This window comes from Alligator mississippiensis, chromosome 4, assembly GCF_030867095.1.
Source record: "Alligator mississippiensis isolate rAllMis1 chromosome 4, rAllMis1, whole genome shotgun sequence".
In the NCBI taxonomy this organism is placed as follows: Eukaryota; Metazoa; Chordata; order Crocodylia; family Alligatoridae; genus Alligator; species Alligator mississippiensis.
In genome coordinates this window covers 126,527,860-126,549,643 of record NC_081827.1, presented here as the reverse complement: position 1 = coordinate 126,549,643, position 21,784 = coordinate 126,527,860, and the positions used below count along the sequence as shown (strand labels likewise).

The following is a 21,784-nucleotide window of genomic DNA, read 5'->3' as shown; positions in this document are numbered from 1 at the left end:
TCTGACTCACCAGGTACCTCTCCATTTTTACCTGCTACGTTCCTCTTCCGCCCTACCCCAGCCCGTCTCTCTCACCCCCTAATGCCTCCATTTCTGTTTTCACTGACTGGCTTTCTTGCATGCATTGCATGCCAGCCTCTGGCTTCTTTACTAATCCTTCCATCTAAGAAGGACACACAGACGCACCAACTGTGGGTGCTTCCTCAGCCCAAGAAAGGGTTTTTCAATTCGAAACCTTGCTAAGACATATTTCTCTAACTATTCAGTTGGTCTACTAAATGATACCAGATTGATCCAAATAACCTTGTCTGCCAGTGCCATGTCCTTAGACCAACATCCCCAGCACCTGTCCCCGGGTCAGTTGACCAGAAAGACACAGGGCCCCAGGCACATCTAAGCCCCAGGGCTGGGGCTGGCAGGGAGAGTGCTCTGGCAGCTGCTGGAGAAGAAGCTCCTGCAGGAAAGGAAAGAAAGGCTCTGTCACAGTTTGACTGCCTGAGATGCTGCTGGTGCTACTGTGCTGCAGTGCACTGCTTACCTGTTGTTATTTGAAGTGGTGGACTGGGCTGAGGCTGTAGGGGAGGAGGAGACCTCATGGGGGCACACTGCTATGTTGTGTAGAGGCCCCAGCACCAGTGAGGGTGTACCTTAACACATACACTCACTGTCACCCATGGTCACAAGTTTTGCTTGTCAGTAGCCTGAGGTGCTGTTTCCCAGAAACCCCTGCACCTATCTCCTTGAAACTTGGCAAGCCTCATACCCTCAGAAGGGGCTACCATGCCTTCTGTTTTCATCCAAATCTGCCCTCACACACACACACACACACGAAACACGAGTTTTGTTTTCAAGACTCTGAGGTGCAGTTACCCAGAAGCCCCAGCACCTATCTCCTTAAAACTTGTCAGTCTTCATGCCCTCAGAAGGGGCTACCATCCCAACAATTTTTTGTCTGAATCAGCCAAAAAATGACAAAGTTATAGGTATTTCAGAGATTCCCCATTATAGTCTATGGCTGAATCTCTCTGAATCGGCACCAAATCCGAATTGAATACTTCCCTATTTGCACAGGCCTAGTGTTTGTGCCTGAAAGCTTGTAAAGAACAATTTTTCCAACTATTTATTTGGTCTAATAGAAGATATCACATTTACCCAAGGAGTCAGTGTGCAAGTTGCAACTGTCTAGTTGGTCTACTAAAAGAATTCGCCTCTAGCACACTGACTAATTGTATTCTTAGATCAACATTGCTACAGGCTTTATCCTTGATACATTTGATACGTTTACCCAAAGAACCTTGTCTGCAAGAAGTGATGAATGCCTTCTTTTTTCATGGTCTTCTATAAGTCCTAGACATCATGCACAGAACTGAAACAGCAGCTCCCACAACCTCTTTCTTAGCTTGGTGCTTCAAACAACTTTCCCTCATTCCATTTCCAGGCTTCCTTTCCACCTACCTGCATAGGAAGTTACAGGGAAGGAGGAATATGGCTAAGAGAGCTAGGAAAAAGTCCAAGAAATGGAGAGGGCTGGCTTCTCTATACAGTTGCTGCTGCTTTTCAGACATGTGCTGGGGCCTCTGAGAAAATGCTAACTTTTCATTTGCATGATCTTTGGTTTTACTTTACAAAGAACAGATCCAAGTAGTAAGTATTCAGACAGATTCTCAAGTTGAATTCAGCTCTTTATTGGTCTGAGATAATAGTAATAATATATACTTTTTTGTTGGAAAAACTTTAAAATCAGATATAAAAATATCTATCAGCCTTTGTAGACTTATGATGTAAGGATGATAAAAAAAATATCACCATTTATTCACTTACGATTAATATACCAAAAATATTTTGTAAGTATGCTAAATACAATTTAAAATATGGGAGATCAAAGTAGGTAATATATTATTGAATTAGTTATACAGTTACTTTGAAGTCTCAGCACCTGTGTGTAAAAAGACAAAAGATTAAATCAATGGCTAGCCAGAAGTTTTAAGTGGTGTAGTGTACAACTGAATCAATGAGAAGAACACTTAGAACTAAGTGATTTAGTTACATATGGAGTAGATTACCCTGTAGTGGCCAGAAGCTATTATGCAAGCAGAGTGCTCCAATATTAAGCAAGTAATAGATATTACACTTACTAATACAGAGATCTCAATGAAATCTTTACTAAAAAGAAATTAGAGATGCCATGATACTTAATTTAATGGAGAAATAAGAGCCAACCAATTATCAAAAGAACACAATTTGGTTGTAGGACAGGTTGTTTCTTGCTCCCATACAAGTCTCAGGAAATATCGTTCCTTCAGTCTAATGAAGGTTGGGGAGACTATCATAAAGACAAAAGAGGAGAGACACCCCTCTGCCCGGAAATGATGAAGGGAACTTAATTATGCTTTTCCCTCCTATTATTATTATTTTTATTATTTTCATAACTGGTTAATCTATTGAAGACTTACTCTGAGGGCCAGGCTATAACTAGTGTACAGTATTGACTGATAGATCCTAGGGATGTAAATATTATTTAAAAAAATATTCGTTTAACCTCCTCTAATTATATCAGTTAAATGACTAACCAATAACATAGCTGCTGCTGGGAGCAACTCCAGGCTCCTGGGGCCATTTGACTGGGGGAGTGGGGGGCAGGAGGGAGAGAAGGCCAGTCCAATCAGACAACATAGCCTACATGAAGGCCCTCTGGGAGGGAGGGAGCACATGTGAATAAGCAGCTAACTGCTTAATTGATGAGTCTCTAAGCTGCTCCCTGTTTTCCTCTTAGACTATGGGTACTAGTTCCCCTCACCCTTCCTGCTCACCCTGTTGCCTTCCGATTTCTGATGGGGCACTGCGCAGCTTCCCTTACCCTCTTCCCCTGCTAGACTGGACCTGACCCTAGCTGAAGGATAACCAGTAAGCTAACTGGTTATCACTGCACTTATCAGTTAAATTATTAACCTTTCAAATCCCTAATGAACCCCAGACCACTTGGGAAGCTAAATGCAAGCAGTCCAATAAACAAACAACAAAAACAGACAAATGGTTTAGGAGTAACCATACTATGTGAAAGTCAATTTTCTGATACCACATATACCACATATATGAATACTGGATATATGCATTGTTTGCTTAATTATGTAATACAATGCTAGTCCCACCTTTTAAACTACTATTTAGATTTGAGATTCTAAAAAATACCAGCTTTCTGCATGAGCTAAGTGCATCAATTGCTTAAGTGCACAGGAACTTGTTGGTCCCACTATCAGATTTATAATGTAACTGAGCTCCATTTACCATATTTACTTGCAGGCCACATGTACCTTCCCCAAAAAATTAGCCCTCTAAAATTACAGTGCCTGTCTTAAATAGGTGGGCTGATTTTTATTTGCTGGGATAGAAACACAGATGAATAGCAGAGCAATCTGCTTAATTCTGGCTACCAAGATGGCTGCCACTTGCTTCTGGCTCCAATAAGCAGACGGGGTGGAGTCTTGTGTTGACGCTGTCACAGCCATAGCTATTGGTTGAGCATTGTAGTTTGTGCCTGAAACTGAGCGGGCTCAGTGCAAGTAGGCTGCTGCATGCAGTCTACAGTATGTCAGTGAGGCTTATAGTGTATACGTAGTACTTTACTATTTGCAGGAACTTCTATAAAGAACTAATTAAAATAAAGAAACCTTTGTTACTGCCCTTGTAAGGGTCTGAGGCCTAGCCTTGTTACCGTCCTGCTGCACTAGAAAGTTCCTGCTGCCTCACCCAGACTGTCTTCTGGGATGCCACACTTCCTAGACACAGTTTTTCCAGTCTATTACACAAGTCAGTCAAGCATTTGGAAGAATTTTTTTTCTATGTTCTGCCTTCCAAAAACATGCCTTATTTGGTGACATGACTTATTAGAGGGGGAGAGGGGTGAGACATGAAAATATGGTAACTGTATAATTAATTTAATTGATTGGGACCTGTCACTGTCTAGGCTGCTATTAGACCAAGGTAACAAGTCATAAGTGGGAAAAAGTTTGGCTCACATTATTCCTGCAGTTAATGAAAATGGCTTACAATAAGCCATTTTTTGTTCTGAACACCTAAATAAGGTTCATGGTACTTTTATTAAAAAGAAAAAATAGATTTTGTACAGAGGTTATGCATATTAAAGATCTTCCATAGGCACCAATTAAGAAATTAAACAATATAGGAGTAAAGAATAAAAATTAAAAACTATTATCATATCATACATTCTATAAATCTGAATGAATGCGGTTGAACAAATCCAGTTCCTTTCTAACATATTTGACGGTAGGCAACAGGTAGGTGAAGGAGTTCTTCAAATCGCCTAGAAAAAAGTATACCATGATAAACAAATAATTGTCTATATCTATTTAAATTTCCTCCATCCCAAGGTGTGTGGGGCCAGATTTTCAGCTAACACACATGGAAGTCCATGTGCCTAGACTTATAACAGCTGACAATATGACCTTTCAGCATACTTTACCTAGAGGAACTGCTTTACTTGGCATTGAAATGCAGCTATAACTGGAGCTTCAGCAGCTTAGAGCAACTGTACAAAACAATTCAACAGCCATCAGTAATAGCTCCTTTCACTTGCTCCATCTAAAGTAGTGAACTCCATTAAGAAAATTGTACAAGGGAAACTAAATGCTCTTTTACTCAACCGAGTAAGAGTTCAAAGTCCACAAGAGAAAACATTTTTTTCTATGCATGAGACAAATCCGACTATCATTATTGTAATTATGATTGATATTTGAGCCTGATGCAACGGGCAGTCATTTTACACAAGATACCTGTGGAAGCAACACTACATGGGACACAACTACAGATATCCAGCAACAATAAACCATATTATGATGATCTATGTATAATAAAGAAAATGGAAAAGATGGTAAGTAAAAGGACAGGAAAGCTGGGGAAGAGGGATGGGAGAGAAAAGAGTGCTAGGCTGTCCTCTTTCTGAAGCTTGAGAAATCTGACTGAAGGTACATTTGGAGTATCACTGGATATCAAAAATGACTCGAGTTCCTTTCATGAGAATGTAATTCAACAACAGTAAGGGTGAGTAACTAGAAAACCAAAGACCAGATTTTTCTTTTCATTTAACCAACCTTTAGCTGGTGAGAATGGTTGTGAAGCAAGAGGATCAGAGCAAAGTTCTAATGGAAACTGTAGCTGCTCTTCATTGTCCGTAGAGGCTTAAACAAAAAAAACCCAAAATATACAAACACATTAAACAGATAATTAAAAAAAAAAAAAGTCTTGCCCATATAAATACAAACTACAGATGTAATGGAGTAAGAACTGACCAGAATACATTTACTCAACATGAACACATCACAATGTATGCTGTGTGTAGATAAACAGTTAGATGTTTGCTAATACAGCTGCAAAATGCCTGAATAATGTAGAATCTGAATTCTACTCAACAGGGCTTGATTTAAAAGTATTTTAGAGAAAAGACCTTTAAACCAACCTCTGCATTTTAGGTCTCCCTCAACTTAGTTAACAACCCAAGGAAAATTTCCCATCTATTTTTCTACAACATATCCTTACTTATCCCAGCTTTAACATGTGAAAGAAGTGGGGCTGATCAGCTTGGATACTTAAGTCCACTATCTATATGAAGCAAATATTAGATGTAGAAGCAAGCCTCATGAGTGAGGTTAATGTATGGCTGAGAAGACCCATTTACAGGGTTGAAGAGACTATTCTATCTTTAAACTGAGTCCATTTATTTATTTTGTTGATAGGGAGACAAGTATAGCAATTATCCTTCAATACTAGAAGCCAGACTGCATATATCATGATATTTCACAGAAGCTCTTGAGGAACCCTGAGAAGGAAATGCCTTTCTATTATTATTGAACTATATTAGTGTTAGAAACATACTGCTTTGTAGCTCAGTATCAATTACCAAATTATGAGAATAAGCACAAACATTCTGTGACAATTACAATCTGTTGTTCAAAATATAGTGAAAGCAGAAAAATGTGAGAGCCTACAGGGTATAGTTATACTATTCATACTTTAGATTTAATTAAAAAAGTATCAGAAAAACTGACACGTTGAATATAAAAAGGCAAGAATTCTGTTTCACATCATACTAATCCTGTTGGTTATAAGGAGTCCTCCAATGAAGATCTAGGTTGTTTAACTGAAATTAAAAAGTAATATAATTTGCTGCATAAAGTAAATTTCTTTCCAAGAGAAATTATTATAAAAATTGATTAACCTGAAATCCCTCAAAATGTTTACCTCTCTGCAATGATTTTTCTGCAGGGACTTTGCTGGTTTGTAAAGCTTGATTTTTGTCAAATGTTATTGCAACTGCTGTGACAGCGACCTGCAATCATAAACACATAGCACACAGGTTTAATGTAAAATCTCTCTTGCACTGTCTTCCAAAATGTTGTAAGGATTAAGGTTCTACACTGGGGTAATACCATGTAGATACTAAAAGTATATTCTGATTTTTCTTCTTTCAGTACATACATTCTTTATAAAACTGTACTCTAAGGTATGGGAAGGCAACCGCTGGCACGCGTGGCACACAAAGGCATTTTGCTTGGCACTCAAATCTCAGGGAAGGGGCTGGCACTTTGCCCAAAAACACTGCCAACCCCTATTCTCCCGGAGCACCTCATGTATCAGTGCTGCCCCTGTGCTTCAAAATGGTGGCGGGGCAATACATGAGACAGGGGAGGCTGCTGGAGCACAGTAACTGCCACGATCCAGCAGGCTTGATTGAGTCTGCTCTGATGTGCTGGAATTGTAGCGTGTCAGAGCAGCCTCTAAATTAGAGTAATTTATTAGTTATCAAAATTATAATTAGTGATACAATGATGAAATACAGCAGATAAGCACAACTTTCAATAGAAATGATTATTATAGACCTGAGATTTATTGTGAAATGCAACCTAACAGTATTTTAGGTAAGCTTATGATTTTGTTCACAAAACTTTAACTAGATTTTTAAAGTATTGTAATACATCTTTTGCCTTCAAGTTGCAAAGCATCTTGTAGCATCAGTTAATTAAACTTCATGGTACTTTTAAGATAGGAAAGATACATACACAGATCTTTTCACTGACTGGAGAAATTAAGTCACACTTTCTGTTGTCAACAGAAGCTGCAGAACAGTTCATAGCAGCAAAGTACACAATTCTTTCAAAAGCAATGAGGATGTACATTAGATTAATTTACAACAGCATGAAAATTAGGTAACTGTAATAAAGTTATCAGAGTAAGAATTTAGCAAGGACATAGCCCTATTTTTATGGTACACACCATGGGATCTCTCATGGTTTTTAGTTCAGACTTTCAGTTTCTAACCCCGTATGAAAGATGGCATTCCAGCGTCCCCTAAGGCCTCCTTGTACTGTAGTTCTTAAAATCAGAGGAGGAAGAATTACTAAATCAACACAGTTCTTTAACCCTCCATAAACATAATAGTGACTCATTCTAGCTTAGTTCATTTCACAAGAAATAATGTAATCAGAACAAAAGGGTATAGCTACAGACATTACAGGCAAACAAACTTAGCTACCTGAATTAATTCATCCTCTGGAAGAGCAACAGTGAAATTTACGTGGCAAAGGCAGCAGGGAATCATGGAACGTAGTTTAAAATATAGACTCTGTTGAATATAAGATACAATTTGTGTTATTCTATATTCCTGTTATAGTTATCGCTGATTAATTTTGGAGACAAAAGACTGAATTCCATTTTTGGAATTAAAAAATCATTTCTCTAATAATTTCTTTTAAAACAATTAGTGAGATATAAACAGTTATGATTAAGTTTAGTGCATTCTGCTGCAACAGTTTTAACACTAGTGCTTCTGTAACAATCTGAGACAAAGAGAAGATTCTTACTTCATGAGTCTTGGAAATTGTTAGTATTATATTCAGCATTTTTAATATTTTGAGAGATGCTTACAAATTAGATATTCTAAAATAAACCAAATCTAACTGTATAAAATAATCCTAAACAGACTTCAAAATGTTACACTTAATCTTACTTGAGTTTAAATGAATTCATCTGCTGTAAAACTGTTTTTTGTATGTTATAAAGTTTCATGATACCACTGGTTAAATAAAAACATATTTCTAAATAGTAGGATTCCTACCTTAAGCAGATTCTCACAGAGATCATTAAAGTTCTTGTTAAGCATTTGATTCGTTAGGGTAATGTTGCTTAATCTGGATACTCTTACTGATGTGAACATCTGAAGCAGAAAGTTACAAGCTTGCCTTAAATTTTCCTCAATTTTACATTTAAATGTTGCAACAGGAATAAAGCAAATGATTATAAACTGATTGCTTGTAGTCATGATTGAGACAAAGAAAGAAAAAACTAAGGCCTATGGCCTAATACTGAAGGGAAGTGCTTAACTTTTATATAAATTTACAAAGTAAAGGAAGTGTCCAGAAAAACTGTTTTAAGTATGTATAAGAATATGAAAAAAAAAAAAAAAAAAAATCAAGGATGAACTAGTGTTGTGGGAGGAGCCATGCTCCACTTTGCATGTACATATAAATAACATGTTCAAATTCATCTGAACTATAAAATCTAAGTTTCATAGATTTCATAGACATTAGGGCTGGAAGGGACCTCAGAAGATCATCGAGTCCAGCCCCCTGCCCAAAGGGCAGGAAGTCAGCTGGGGTCATAGGATCCCAGCAAGATAAGCATCCAGTTTGCTCTTGAAGGTGTTCAATGTAGGCACTTGAACCACCTCTGGTGGCAGGCCGTTCCAGACCTTGGGGGGCTCGGACAGTAAAGAAATTCTCCCTTATGTCCAGCCTGAAATGGTGTTGTAGTAGTTTATGACCATTCGACCTAGTCGTCATCCCTTGGGGCGCTCTGGTGAACAAACGTTCCCCCAGATACTGATGGTCACCCCTGATAAACATATAGGTGGTCATCAGATCACCCCTGCGCCTGCACTTTTCCAGGGTAAAGAGCCGCAAGGCTCTCAGCCTGTCATCGTAGGGTCTGCTTCCCTGACCTCTGATCATGCGCGTGGCTCTTCTCTGGACTCTCTCAAGCTTCTCCACATCCTTTTTGAATTGTGGAGCCCAAAACTGGACGCAGTATTCCAGCTGCAGCCTCACCAAGGCCAAGTACAAGAGGAGAATGACGTCCCGAGATTTGCTTGAGAAGCATCTATGGATGCAAGCCAGCGTTTTGGTCGCTTTACTAGCTGCAGCATCGCACTGCAGGCTCATGTTCATCTTGTGGTCAATGATGACCCCCAAGTCTCTTTCTTCCATAGTGCTAGCCAGCGTAGCACTGCCGAGCCTGTAAGGATGCTGCGGGTTTTTCTTCCCAAGGTGGAGAACCTTGCATTTATCGGTGTTGAACACCATCAGATTCTTGTCCTCCCACTCACTGAGCCTGTCCAGGTCAGCTTGGATCACCCGCCTGTCTTCTGGTGTGGATGCTTTGCCCCAAAGTTTGGTGTCATTGGCGAACTTGGCCAGTTCGCTTCTGACTCCAGTGTCCACATCATTAATGAAGATGTTGAACAGTATGGGTCCAAGGACAGAGCCTTGGGGGACCCCATTGGTCACAGGACACCATGATGAGTGACTTCCAGCAATTACTACCCTCTGGGTCCGACCACAGAGCCAATTTTCCAGCCAGTGGATCGTGGAGGACCCAAAGTGACAATTGGCCAGTTTCTCCAAGAGGTGATCATGGGATACCAGATCGAAGGCTTTTTTGAAGTCAAGAGATATGACATCAATCTCTTCTCCCTTGTCCAGGTGATAGGTCACCTGGTCGTAGAAGGAAATGAGATTGGTCAAGCAAGACCTACCCGCAACAAACCCATGCTGGCTATCCCTTAAGATGTTGGCGTTGGCCAGTCCATTAAGGATGGCCTCTTTAATAAACTTTTCTAAGATCTTCCCCAGGATAGAAGTCAGGCTAATGGGCCTATAGTTAGCCAGATTCACTTTCCTCCCTTTCTTGAAGATGGGCACCACATTGGCCTTCTTCCAGTCTTCGGGCACTACACCAGAGCGCCAAGAGTTTTCAAAGATCCGTGCTAGAGGCTAGGCTATGATGCTCACCAGCTCCTTGAGCACCCTGGGGTGAAGATTGTCAGGGCCGGCTGACTTGAAGGTATCCAGCTTCTCAAGATGTTCCTTCACGAAGTCAGCATTAATAGAGGGCAGGGGATCACCCTCACCCGGACTTCCCTGTCCCGTAGCAGGCATGGGCGTCCCATGGGACTGATGAAAGACCGACGCAAAGTACCTATTTAATAGGTTGGCTTTTTCCTGGGCGTCAGTTGTCAGTTGCCCCATCTGGTTCAGCAGGGGTCCAATGTTGCCCCTGCTTTTCCTCTGGCTCCCCACATATCTGAAAAAGGACTTTTTATTGTCCTTGATGCTCAAAGCTAGTTGGAGTTCAGTTGCAGCCTTGGCTTTCCTGGTATGCTCCCTACAGGACCGGACCAATGCAGAATAATCCTCCTTGGAGGTGACTCCCATCCTCCATCCTTTGTAGACCTACCAAAGTTCTTACCATCTGAACTCAATCTTATATACCAGTTCACAACCCCAATATAAATACTTATGTACACTGATACAACACTATTACCTTAAAAAGGAGTTGCACAGATATAGTTAGGCAGGCCTTCTAAGACAGGGGTGACCAAAAGAGGGCTTGTAGGCTGGCTCCGGCTTATGGAGACATGTAATTTGGCCTGTGGGGCTCCCCATGAATCCAGAAATTTGTCAGTGTGACAAATGTTGGCAGCATTAACTGCACCTGGAATTGTGGCAATCAATGCTGCCCCTACTTTTCCTGACTCTAAATTTCCAGACACGTGGGGGGCCCTGCAAGTCAGATCCAAAGCATGGAGCGGTGTCATCTTGGCCACAGGCCTGTCTGCAGGGCCAGAAATTTGGTGGCTGGAGGCGTGGCAGCTGCTGTGGCTTTGAGTCACAGCAATTAATATTGCTGTCACCATATTCCAGCCCCGCAGGCCAGATGAGACAGTCCCACACTCTGGCACTGGCCTGTGGAACCAAATTAGCTGGGGATCACTGCTCTAAAACAGCTCTGTTGATGTAGTTGATGTGATGCCTATTTTTTTCCAAAACTCAACAACACTAAAACTTGGCAAAACTTATTCTTGCACTGTAGTGTTCAGTTATATCTGCTAAAACAGCATAATGGTATAAACTGTCAACAGTATAATCGTATAGTGTGCACGAGCATGTATGTGGTGTGTATGCACGTGAAGAGCAACTTTACCTGTATTTCAGGAGTCCAGTTATTTATACCAGGCATAATTTCTGTGTTACAGCTATAAAAACCTGTTAAGGAAAACATTTACATGGTTATAAAGAATTCTATAAAAATGTAGTGGTACTGAATTTTGAAACAGCTAAATTTAACCTCCCTGATACTTTTATAAACATTGCTTTTCATAATTTATCAATATCCAGCAGTACTACAGGAACACACCAGACTAGTATTTAAAAAAAAAAAAAGTGTTGCATATAAATATACGTTTCCTGCAACCAATGCAGAACAAAAAATAAAACATTTGTAAATATAAAAATTCTTAGAAGCTCCATTTTTATGTTTTGTGTTATAAATAATTTTTCAATCAATCATAAAAAACGTGCAAATAAAGCACTGTGATAAAACAATCCTTAAAATGAGGAATTTCCTTTTAATCATTTGACAGGCAGACATCAATTTCTATTTAATTTATATGCATCTTAAATCTACTACATTTACTATAATTATTAATGTAGGCATAGTTATTAATATAGTCATAGACTAAGTGTCAATAATGTTAAATAAAATAAATCCCTTTAAAATTCTTGCAATTTAATAGGGTCTTTACTAACTAGTTAACAGTCGTAGTAATTTTCTCCTTTTTCTGATTTGAACTGTATCATTGACCTTCCAGGCAAATGATAAAACAGGATATAAGGTATTCTGGAGTGATTTGTTCTCAACATTTCCCATTGATGCTGTTTTCACTTTGCATGAAATATGTGAGTATGCACTTGAGCAGTGGCTGAAGCCAGATGAGTGCTATAACCATCAAGCGTATATATAACAATATATCTGTATACAGATACAGCTATACATCTGTATACATCAAGCATCTCTCTCTCTCTCAACGATATATGCGTGTGTGTTTACATCAAGCACGTATATATAGCAGAAGAGCATTAATAGGAGAGTTTGAGGGGAAACCACCCTAGAATATCTACAGCTTACTGGTTACAACATGGAGAGGTGGGAGACTTGTTCAAATACTTTCCTGAATAAGACAGAAAGTGTATGTGAACCTAGGACACTCCCTTGGAAGGTAGGGGAAACCTGGCCACTAAACTGTAGCATATTCAGGGGTAAGTCCTCTTGACTCTCTCCTGGGAATAACTATTCCATGCGATAATGGGCAACAGAGAAAAACCTCAAGTTTGTTAAAGGCTCCTCTGTCTCTCCCCATCTCTTCCCCTGAAAGTCTTCTAAACAAAATTATTTGCCAAATTAAATCCAAATTCATAATTTTAGGGCAACTGAAACAACATTTTTGGCAAATCAGCTATTGCCAAAAAATGTGTAATAAAACTATAGACCACTAACTCTAACCTCTTATGAAGTTCTAGCATCCATTTCACTATACTTTCAATGTTCATTTTCTATCACAATGAAAAATATATCAATTTTAAAACTAGCATCTACTAAATTCTGAAAGTCTAAGTCTCCTAACTGATTCTTAGTTTTCATATGTCGTAAGTCCTTATGAGTCTGTAAAGTATTGAAGAGATTACGAACTACTCTGCTTGCTAATATCTATCACCTCACTGCAGGTAACAGATATTGTAAAGTCCCTGACCTTGATCTGGCCCTTGGAACCACTCCATCCAGCCAATATGGCTCCAGGGGGAGAGGGGCATGCCAAGGAATCTGAGGGCAGGCCCTGCCATCGAATCTGGAGCTATGGGGCCCCAGTCGACATATCTGTCAGCGGCAGGGAGCCAGCTAAGACTGTGCTGATGCAGTCCTTCTTGTCCCCCAGCTGGTTGACTCATCTCCACCATAGCAAACAGCAGCTTGCCCCACCAAGGAGCTCTGCAATTTGGACCCAGTCCAAAATAGGAGGCGAGTTTGACATTAAGGGTGCCTAAAGATTAATCAGATTTGCACGAGCACTTTAATCAGAACGCTCCAGCATGCTGCAGCATCTCAGCAACATCTCATGTATTCAGAGTCCCATGTTTCAAACTGGTGGTGGGGGTACTTTAACTAAAGCTCATTGCGCTCCCAAGAGCTGCTCTAATTACAATGTCCCCACTGCTCCACTCCCCTGGGACCACATGTATAGGCAGACTAAGTAAGAAGCATTCCTGCTTCCTGCCTTCCTACAGAGGATGAGTGGCTGTCAGAGCTTGCTTCTGCTCACTGAAAGAAACATAATTTTGTATTTTCAGTGAAGCTTTTACATCGGGTATCCAGAATTTAATAATCCGGACATACTGTTTCATGAGTTGAAAAGACCTACAAATGTTGAACCCAACTGCCATACTAAATTTCTACAAACAAATGACGAGCAAACAGCACAGTACTAACTCAAGTATTTCCCTTGCCTAAAGTTTCAGGCAACAGTGATTCCCAAAACAGATTCACGGTATACAAACTGCTTTTTGAATTTTGTTCCAAGCTAATATAATACTGCACAGACCTTTCCCCCCCTCCAACTCTGAGCTTTACGATCTTTTACAATTCTATTTTATTTAGTATATGGTGAAACTGATTACCAGTAGCTTATAATTACTTTAATCACATAGGGTGAAATGTTTTTAAGATACCTGGAGGTGGTGGAGCATCTGTCAATAAAGAATGTACATCTTCCATTGCATCTGTATCATCAATCTGAAAAAAAAATAATATACTAAAATCTTCCCATCCATTTGTTCCAACAGGTAGTGTCAGTAAGACAGAAGTATTGAAATTGGATTATTACTACATAAAAAACCCCAAGATTTTAAAATTTGGTTTAAACAGTTATCAATGGCTTAGTGTCTAGTTGGGAGGAGATATCAAGTGGGGTTCCACAAAGGTCCGTCCTGGGTCCAATATTGTTTAATATTTTCATTAAATAAATATTAATGGATAATGGAATTAATTATACAACTGACAAATTTTTGGATACCACTAAGTTGGGTGGAGTGGCAGATACTCTGGAGGGCAGGGATAGGATCCAGAATGACCTGGATGGACTGGAGAAACGGTCCACAATCTATCAGGTGAGATTCAACAAGGACAAGTGTGAAGTGTTACACTTGAACAGAATAATTCAATGCACGTAATTCAGACTGGGGAACAACTGGATAGGCTTCCATATCGCAGAGAAGGACCTGGGGGTTATAGTATACCATAAACTGATTATGAGGCAACAGAGTACTGGGCTGTATCAACAGAAGTGTGACACAAATCAAGGGAGGTTATTTTTCTGCTTTAGTCAGCACTGGTGAGGCCTCACCTGGACTAACATGTCTAGTTTTGGGTCCCCACACTTTAAGGATTTGGACAGAGCCTAGTGCAGAGCAAAAACAATGATTAGAAGCTTGGGAAAGGTCTCATATTATTAATGATATGAGGAAAGGCTGAACGAATTAAGGTTATTTAGTCTTGAGGAGAGATGACTAAGGGGGGGGATTTGATAAGAGTCTTCAAATACCTGAAGAGTGATTAGAGATGGGGTTTTCTTTGTGACTGTAAGGAACAGGACTGGGAGCCAGGGCCATCCTGGGTCGGGGGGGAGGGGAGGGGAGGCGCAAACTGGGGCAAGACCCAGGCCCTATACAGTCCAGCTGGCTTTGTGTCTGGCCACTTGCCACCACCCTGCCCTGCTGCATCTGGGCCCTGCACAGGCTGATTTGCCCTGGGCCCTGCACCCTGCTATAGTCATCTCTGCTGAGAGCAATGGCCTTAGGATGCAGCAGGGAAAGTTTAGGTTGGAGATTTGGAAGATTTTTCACTATGAGTAATGGTGGTCAAGCTCTGGAACTTACTTACAGAATCTCCATTCTTGGAAGTTTTCAAGAGCAGGTTAGACAGACAGTTGGCTGGGATGGTTCAGTCAAGGATGATCCTACCTTAAGCAGGAGGCTGAGCTAGGTGACCTCATCAGGTTTCTTCCAGCCCTACTTTCATATGATCCTATTTATGGACTTATATAAAATTACTTGACTGGGAACTGCTAAGGTTAACTTCACCTCAGTCCCTGGGAAAAACTGGGTCCTCCAGGAATTCATATCTAAGTACTTGGAGGAGAAGATAAAGATTAGGAAGTCAGCATGGATTCACCAAGGGCAAGTCGTGCCTGATCAATCTGATGGCCTTCTTTGACAAGATGACTGGCTCCACGGATGTGGGGAAGAGCAGCAAATGTGATATACATTGACTTTAGCAAGGCTTTTGATACAGTTTCCTACAACATTCTTGCAATCAAGCTAAGGAAGTATGGACTGGTTGGCTGAATGGACTGTAAGGTTGGATAGCTGGGCTCAATGGGTAGTAATCAATGGCTCAATGTGTAGTTGGTAACCAGTATCAAGTGAAGTGCCCCAGGGGTTAGTTCTGGGGCCAGTTTTGTTAAATACCTTCATCAATGACCTCGAACCTGGCACAGAGTGCATCCTTAGTAACTCTGTAGATGACACCAAGCTGCGAGGCTGGAGGGCAGGGTTATGATTCAGGGAGACCTAAGCAAATTGGAGGATTGGACCAAAAGAAATCTCATGGGGTTCAATAAGGACATGTGCAAAGTCCTGCATTTAGGATGGAACAATCGCATGAACTGGTACAGGCTGGGGATCGACTGGCTAAGCAGCAGCTTTGCAGAAAAAGACCTGGGGATTACAGTGGACAGTAAGCTGAATATAAGTTAACAGTGTGCCCTTGTTATGAAGAAGGCTAATGGCATACTGGGCTGCATTATTAGGAGCTTTGCCAGCAGATCGAGGGTAGTGATTCTTCTCCTTTATTTGGCACTGGTGAGGCCACATCTGGAGTACTGTGTCCTATAGAAAGGACGTGTACAACTTGGAGAGTCCAGAGGAGGGAAATGAAAATGGTGTGAGGACTGGGAAACATTAGAAGAGGCTGAGGGAACAGGGCTTTCTGAGTGTGAAGAAGAGAAGATAGACGGGATTTAATAAGAGTCTTCAATTACATGAAGGGTGGTTCCAAAGGGGTTGGAACAAGACTCTCTCTCAGTGGTAGCAGATAACAGAACAAGGAGCAATGGGCTCAAGTTGCAGCAAGGAAAGTTTAGGTTAGAAACTAGGAAAAGTTCTCTCACTAGGGTAGTAAAGCACTGGAACAGGCTACCTATGAAATCTCCATCCTTGGAGGTTCTGAAGACCTGGCTAGACAAAGCCTTGGCTGGGATGATCTAGTTGGGGATGATCCGGCTCTGGCCAGGGGGTTGGGCTAGATGACATCCTGAACTCCCGTCCAATCTTAATTTTCTATGATTCTATGACTTCACGCTTTTGAAACTCACTCCATTTAATTTAAATTTGAACTAAAGTTTCACCTACTTTTAGCTACTCATTTTTGAAAACCCATACTAAAAGTTTTGATTTCATGTTAATTTCTGAAAGTGAACTTTAATTTGCAAGTAATAAACCAAGCTATACCATTTGGATCATTTTAAATAAACCAAATATTCTATTTCTCCAAGCTTTAATACAATGCTTATTTGAAAACCTCTTCAAAATTTACAATTTCAGAAGTTTTGATACATCACTTTCAGTAGAATAAGAACATTTAATACTTTTCACAATATTTTAAAGTATTTATTTAGAAATAAACTAAAAAAACCCAGCTACTTACTTTCAGAAAAAGAACTGAACGTACTTTAAATCAGGGATCAACATTTTCTGGTGGCATGCTGGAATGATCTAGCTCAGATCAAAGGTGGGCCAGGGTGAGGACCTGGCTGCCACTGCTTCTCCATACTGCTGCAAAGAACTATGCTGTGGTGAGGGTGCAGCTGCCTGCCACTGAATGTCTCTGAAGACTGTTCCACAGGCCAGATCCAACAGCTCTGTGAGCTGGACCTGGCCCACAGCCCACACGTTGCCAAGCCCTGCTTTAAATTATAACATGTATATATTCAGCTGACAAAACTCTAGGGCCTTTTGATTGTTGAAAACAACTGCAGCTTCAAAAATGTTTGTTGTAAGCTTACTCTTTTGGAAAGGGTGGCATATTATAACAACAAGAAGAACATGAAGAAATCCTTTTGGTTTTCATGAAAGGGAGTTGCTGTTATTGTGACTATTGTTGTTCTTAATAATAGTAGCAACCCCCTTCATGAAAAGCAAAGGGATTTTTAGCTAACTACAGTGGCATAGCACTAAATGCTGAAGTGCTAGCACACAAGACTATGTTCATACTGATTGGGGGGCAGAGGGGGGCAGGAGGAGGAGGCGGGCAAACAACAGTCATTACTATCTTTTTGCTACCATTCTTAATACTGCTTCACAATAACAAAGGAGATTCTTGTTTGGAATAGGGCCAACAGAGACCAGCTGTCTGAAAAACAATAGGAGAGTGGAGTAGAGGAGGAGACTCAAACTTCAAATTTTCCAGTTTCTACTTTACAAAAAAATGAAGATCTCTTCTGCAATTTAGGACAGTATGGAAATAAAAAATGATGACTTCTATGTTTTCTAGTAATTTTACAACAAAATGTAGGAACACAAGTATTATAGACATGGATATTACCTCCAAGACGAAAGCATCCTTTTTCCCATGTGAAAGGTCTAGTTCGGTAACTTCATCAGAACTTTCTGACTGAGATCTCAGCAGCTTAGAACGTTGTCTTGGTTCTGGAATGGGAGACCCTATGATTTCCTCTGGTATCTCCTGAAACAGCATATAAATAAATTTCATGAAGCATTAGCATTTATTATAATGGATTTGAGTTCCTAACGTCTTACCCATCTCATAACATGAAAGTCCCAGACTCTTTTGAAAATAATTTATTTCAGGAAGAAAGCTAAAAGGAAAAATCCCACAAAAGCAGGACCACAACAACCTTTTTTTCCTTGGAGAGGAAAAGCAACAAAACAAAACAAAAAAGTGCTTTACCAGAAGTGAAATTTCATCCATTTGACCCAGCTCTTCCTCGGCATCTGTATAGCTTGCACACTTCAGCAAGTCTTTCTGGAAATTTTATCTATTAGGTAATTCAACCGCTATTAGAAACAAGCACCAAAAAGCTCTACTGAAGCCCATGAGCTAGACATACATTGGGTGAGCCAAGTCAACCTGACGCAACTGCTCTTCTGGGCACATGTTGCGCTCAGCATGGGTATGCACCAAGCTGAAAGTAAAGCACTTCCCCCCCCTTCCTCCTCCCCATGTCTGTAAGCAGCCTAACATCACAGCTGCCAGCCCTAAATACCTTCAAGAACATGGAGTAGACTCAGATCCTGAGCAACATGTTGCACAACTTATCCATTTCATACTCACCCACAACAACTTCACTTTCAATAATCATCACTTCCCCGAAACCATGGGCCCAATTATAGGCACAAAGATAGCCCCTCAATATACCAACCTCTTTATAGGACATCTGGATGAAAAATTTATAGAAAACAGCACCAAACCTGAACTATATCTACATTACATAAATTCAGGTATAGTTATCATCTGGACTGAACACCTGTACTCACTTATTGATTTCTACCACAGGTTTAGTGACTATCATCCCTCAATCAAAGTTTCTCTGGAATACTTCTAAACCAGTATCAACTTTCTAGTTACCATAATTCAGATCCAGGATGGCACCACAAACCACTAGATACAGAAAATCCACAGACCATCATACTTATGTCTACAAGACTAGGCCTGAAAGCCACTTTAGCAAAATGCTTAGCATACACAACATCATTTTGGACCGTGATCTAATTAACTGAATGAAGCAAATAAGCCACAGTTTAAGATAACCCTTTTGAAACCCCCTGCCAGCAGAAAGTTAAAAGAGGATATGGTTTAACAATCCAAGACAGAAAGATACAGACAGCAATTTGACAGGAAAAAAATGAATATAAAAGATAACTGGTGGATATTTGTGCAGAAGGTATGTAATATTAAACAATGAAAACAAATATACAGCTCGCTAAACACAGTTTGCAAACTGATCAGGTAAAAGGCACGCAACTAAGTACAACGAAGACGTGTGAACAGAAAAAGCTGATTGGACAAATGGTGAAACAAAATCATAACTGCAGCAGTTGCAACTCTAAGTCAAAAAACTGCATGGAACGTGGAACTTGATGTCAAACAACCACAAAAACTACCCCAAACCCTAAGAAACAGTATAAAATGCAAACAGAGACATCACAGATTCAGAGAAACTTGAAGCCAAGAATATGACACAGGTAAATCCTGGAACAGTAAAGGATGCCTGGCCAGCTGAACTTGCTTTATTCATCAGCAGATGCATGACGAATAGGTCCAAGGAGGTGATACTTCCCCTCTATCAGCCGCTGGTCAGACCGCAGTTGGAGTACTGCGTGCAGTTCTGGGCGCCACACTTCAAGAAGGATGCGGATAACCTGGAGAGGGTCCAGAGAAGGGCAACTCGTATGGTCAAGGGGCTGCAGACCAAGCCCTATGAGGAGAGACTAGAGAAACTGGATCTTTTCAGCCTCCGCAAGAGAAGGTTGAGAGGCGACCTTGTGGCTGCCTATAAGTTCATCACGGGGGCACAGAAGGGAATTGGTGAGTATTTATTCACCAAGGTGCCCCTGGGGGTTACAAGAAACAATGGCCACAAGCTAGCAGAGAGCAGATTTAGATTGGACATTAGGAAGAACTTCTTCACAGTTCGAGTGGCCAAGGTCTGGAACGGACTCCCAAGGGAGGTGGTGCTCTCCCCTACCCTGGGGGTCTTCAAGAGGAGGTTAGATGAGTATCTAGCTGAGGTCATCTAGACCCAGCACTCTTTCCTGCTTATGCAGGGGGTCGGACTCGATGATCTATTGAGGTCCCTTCCGACCCTAACATCTATGAATCTATGAATCAGAAGGCTTACAAATAATACCTATTACTGACTGTTGGGGTCTTATTAAAAGGTTAAGTGCTGCATTTAAAGCCTTGCTTAAATATTGTCAGTGCTTATGTGTTCAATAAATTGGGATTTGAGACTGGAATAGTCTTACCAATTGATTCATTTCCATTCATCCCATCCCTTAATTAAATTTAGCACGACAAAGACCAGCAATCATCCCAAGAACACCAAAAAAAGCTGTAATCTATAGCTAGGCCCTTAGATACCACCACATTTGTTCTGAGGTGGATGCTTGTGAAGCCTACCTGGACAGCATAAAATCTTCTTTTATACAAAAAGGGCACTCCAGGAAAGAAACAGATTGTACATTTAAAAGAGCTATGCTAATATCCCGCAGTAATCTGCTACAATACAATACAACACCTCCCCTCTCCCCACAACTTACTTTGACCACATACCCCTTGCGGTCACCTCCCACCCCACACGAGAACTCATCAGAAGAATCATCAAACAACTACAACCTATATTCAACAAATATCAGACTTTTCCCCACTGTCCAACAGACATCAAATAAGCAGGACAAGCCTTGCCTTGGCAAGAAATGCTTAACCTGTCAGCACATCTTCACTGCTACTATTTCTAAACTCTCACCTTAAAAAAAGCCCCATCAGAATCCATGGTTCCTACACATGCCTTTCCCAAAACATGATATACTTGATCCAATGCACAAAAGTACCACAGGGCAACTACACAGCTAAAAACTAAACAGCGACTATGCACAAGAATGAACTCTCACAGAAAAAATATAAAAGGACAGACATATGCATGCCATGAGGAGCACATTTGTCACAGAAAAGTCATTCCCTCTCTGACCTCACTATTCTTGGAGGAAAACCTCACTATTTTCAAAGGAAAATCTACCTACCACCTTTAAATATACTTACACAATGCATAAAAGAACAATAAGAAATAAAATAGATCTATCATCAACACAGGTAAATTAAATGGTGGTGCTTAACAGTTTAAGAGAACTTATTCACAAACGTATTTTTCTTCTTTGTTAAAAAAGTTTAATAAATTATTTTTTCTGCTTAGGTATCCAGGTATCCTTAGGCACCCTGAAACCTGAGATCCTGCTCCTGCCTTTGTTTCAAGGTCATTTGCATCATCACAGGAGGTGAGAAGATCCATACCAGCTATGAACTGACTGCCCAGAGGAGTTTTCCATCTATTGACTCCTCTGTGAAATCCTATGAAATACGAACTTTCATTTCTACCCTGGAGAACTTTTACAATCTTTTCTCCCATGCCTGATGAAGGGTTTGTGCCCGAAAGCTTGCAATTAAAGAATTTTTTTTTTTGCAAAAATCTTGTTGTTCTAATAAAAGATATCATCTCTACTACACGTCCCGATTGCATTTTTCTCCTTAGGCAATTTCTCTTAATGTTTGAGAAGTAGGAAGCAATATAGTCTACACTAAACTGGAAGAACAGAAGAGAACCTATTATACCTACATTCAGTCAGTACTGCTATCCAGTTCTGAAGACAGCCCCAGCCATTCAACCTCATTTGGAGGTTTCTGGATATGGAGAGGATTGCATGATAATACATTATAATTGACATTACTTTTCTTAAATAAGAGAAGTTACAAAAACGTAAAGGTATTCCTCAGCTTACTGGAGAAAGCAAAGGGAATCTGGGCTATTGAG

The 21,784-nt window shown here is 40.4% G+C and overlaps 1 protein-coding gene across 14 annotated transcripts in view; it reads right to left on the bottom strand.

Annotated features, from left to right (window-relative positions):
- Window positions 1-21,784, bottom strand: part of C2CD5 (C2 calcium dependent domain containing 5) — a 120,271-nt gene that overhangs the window by 17,723 nt on the left and 80,764 nt on the right. For 13 of the 14 annotated variants that reach the window (XM_059726584.1, XM_059726587.1, XM_006268831.4 and 10 more), the window contains 7 exons: window positions 17,782-17,922; window positions 13,851-13,914; window positions 11,272-11,333; window positions 8,129-8,227; window positions 7,547-7,636; window positions 6,256-6,343; window positions 5,109-5,195 (listed from right to left, as the gene is read on the bottom strand). In XM_059726584.1, the coding sequence (XP_059582567.1) occupies window positions 5,109-5,195; window positions 6,256-6,343; window positions 7,547-7,636; window positions 8,129-8,227; window positions 11,272-11,333; window positions 13,851-13,914; window positions 17,782-17,922 (631 nt within the window). Of the gene's footprint in view, window positions 1-1,661; window positions 4,322-5,108; window positions 5,196-6,255; window positions 6,344-7,546; window positions 7,637-8,128; window positions 8,228-11,271; window positions 11,334-13,850; window positions 13,915-17,781; window positions 17,923-21,784 lie in introns of those variants that run through there. The other variant, XM_019489482.2, reaches the window with a different exon arrangement.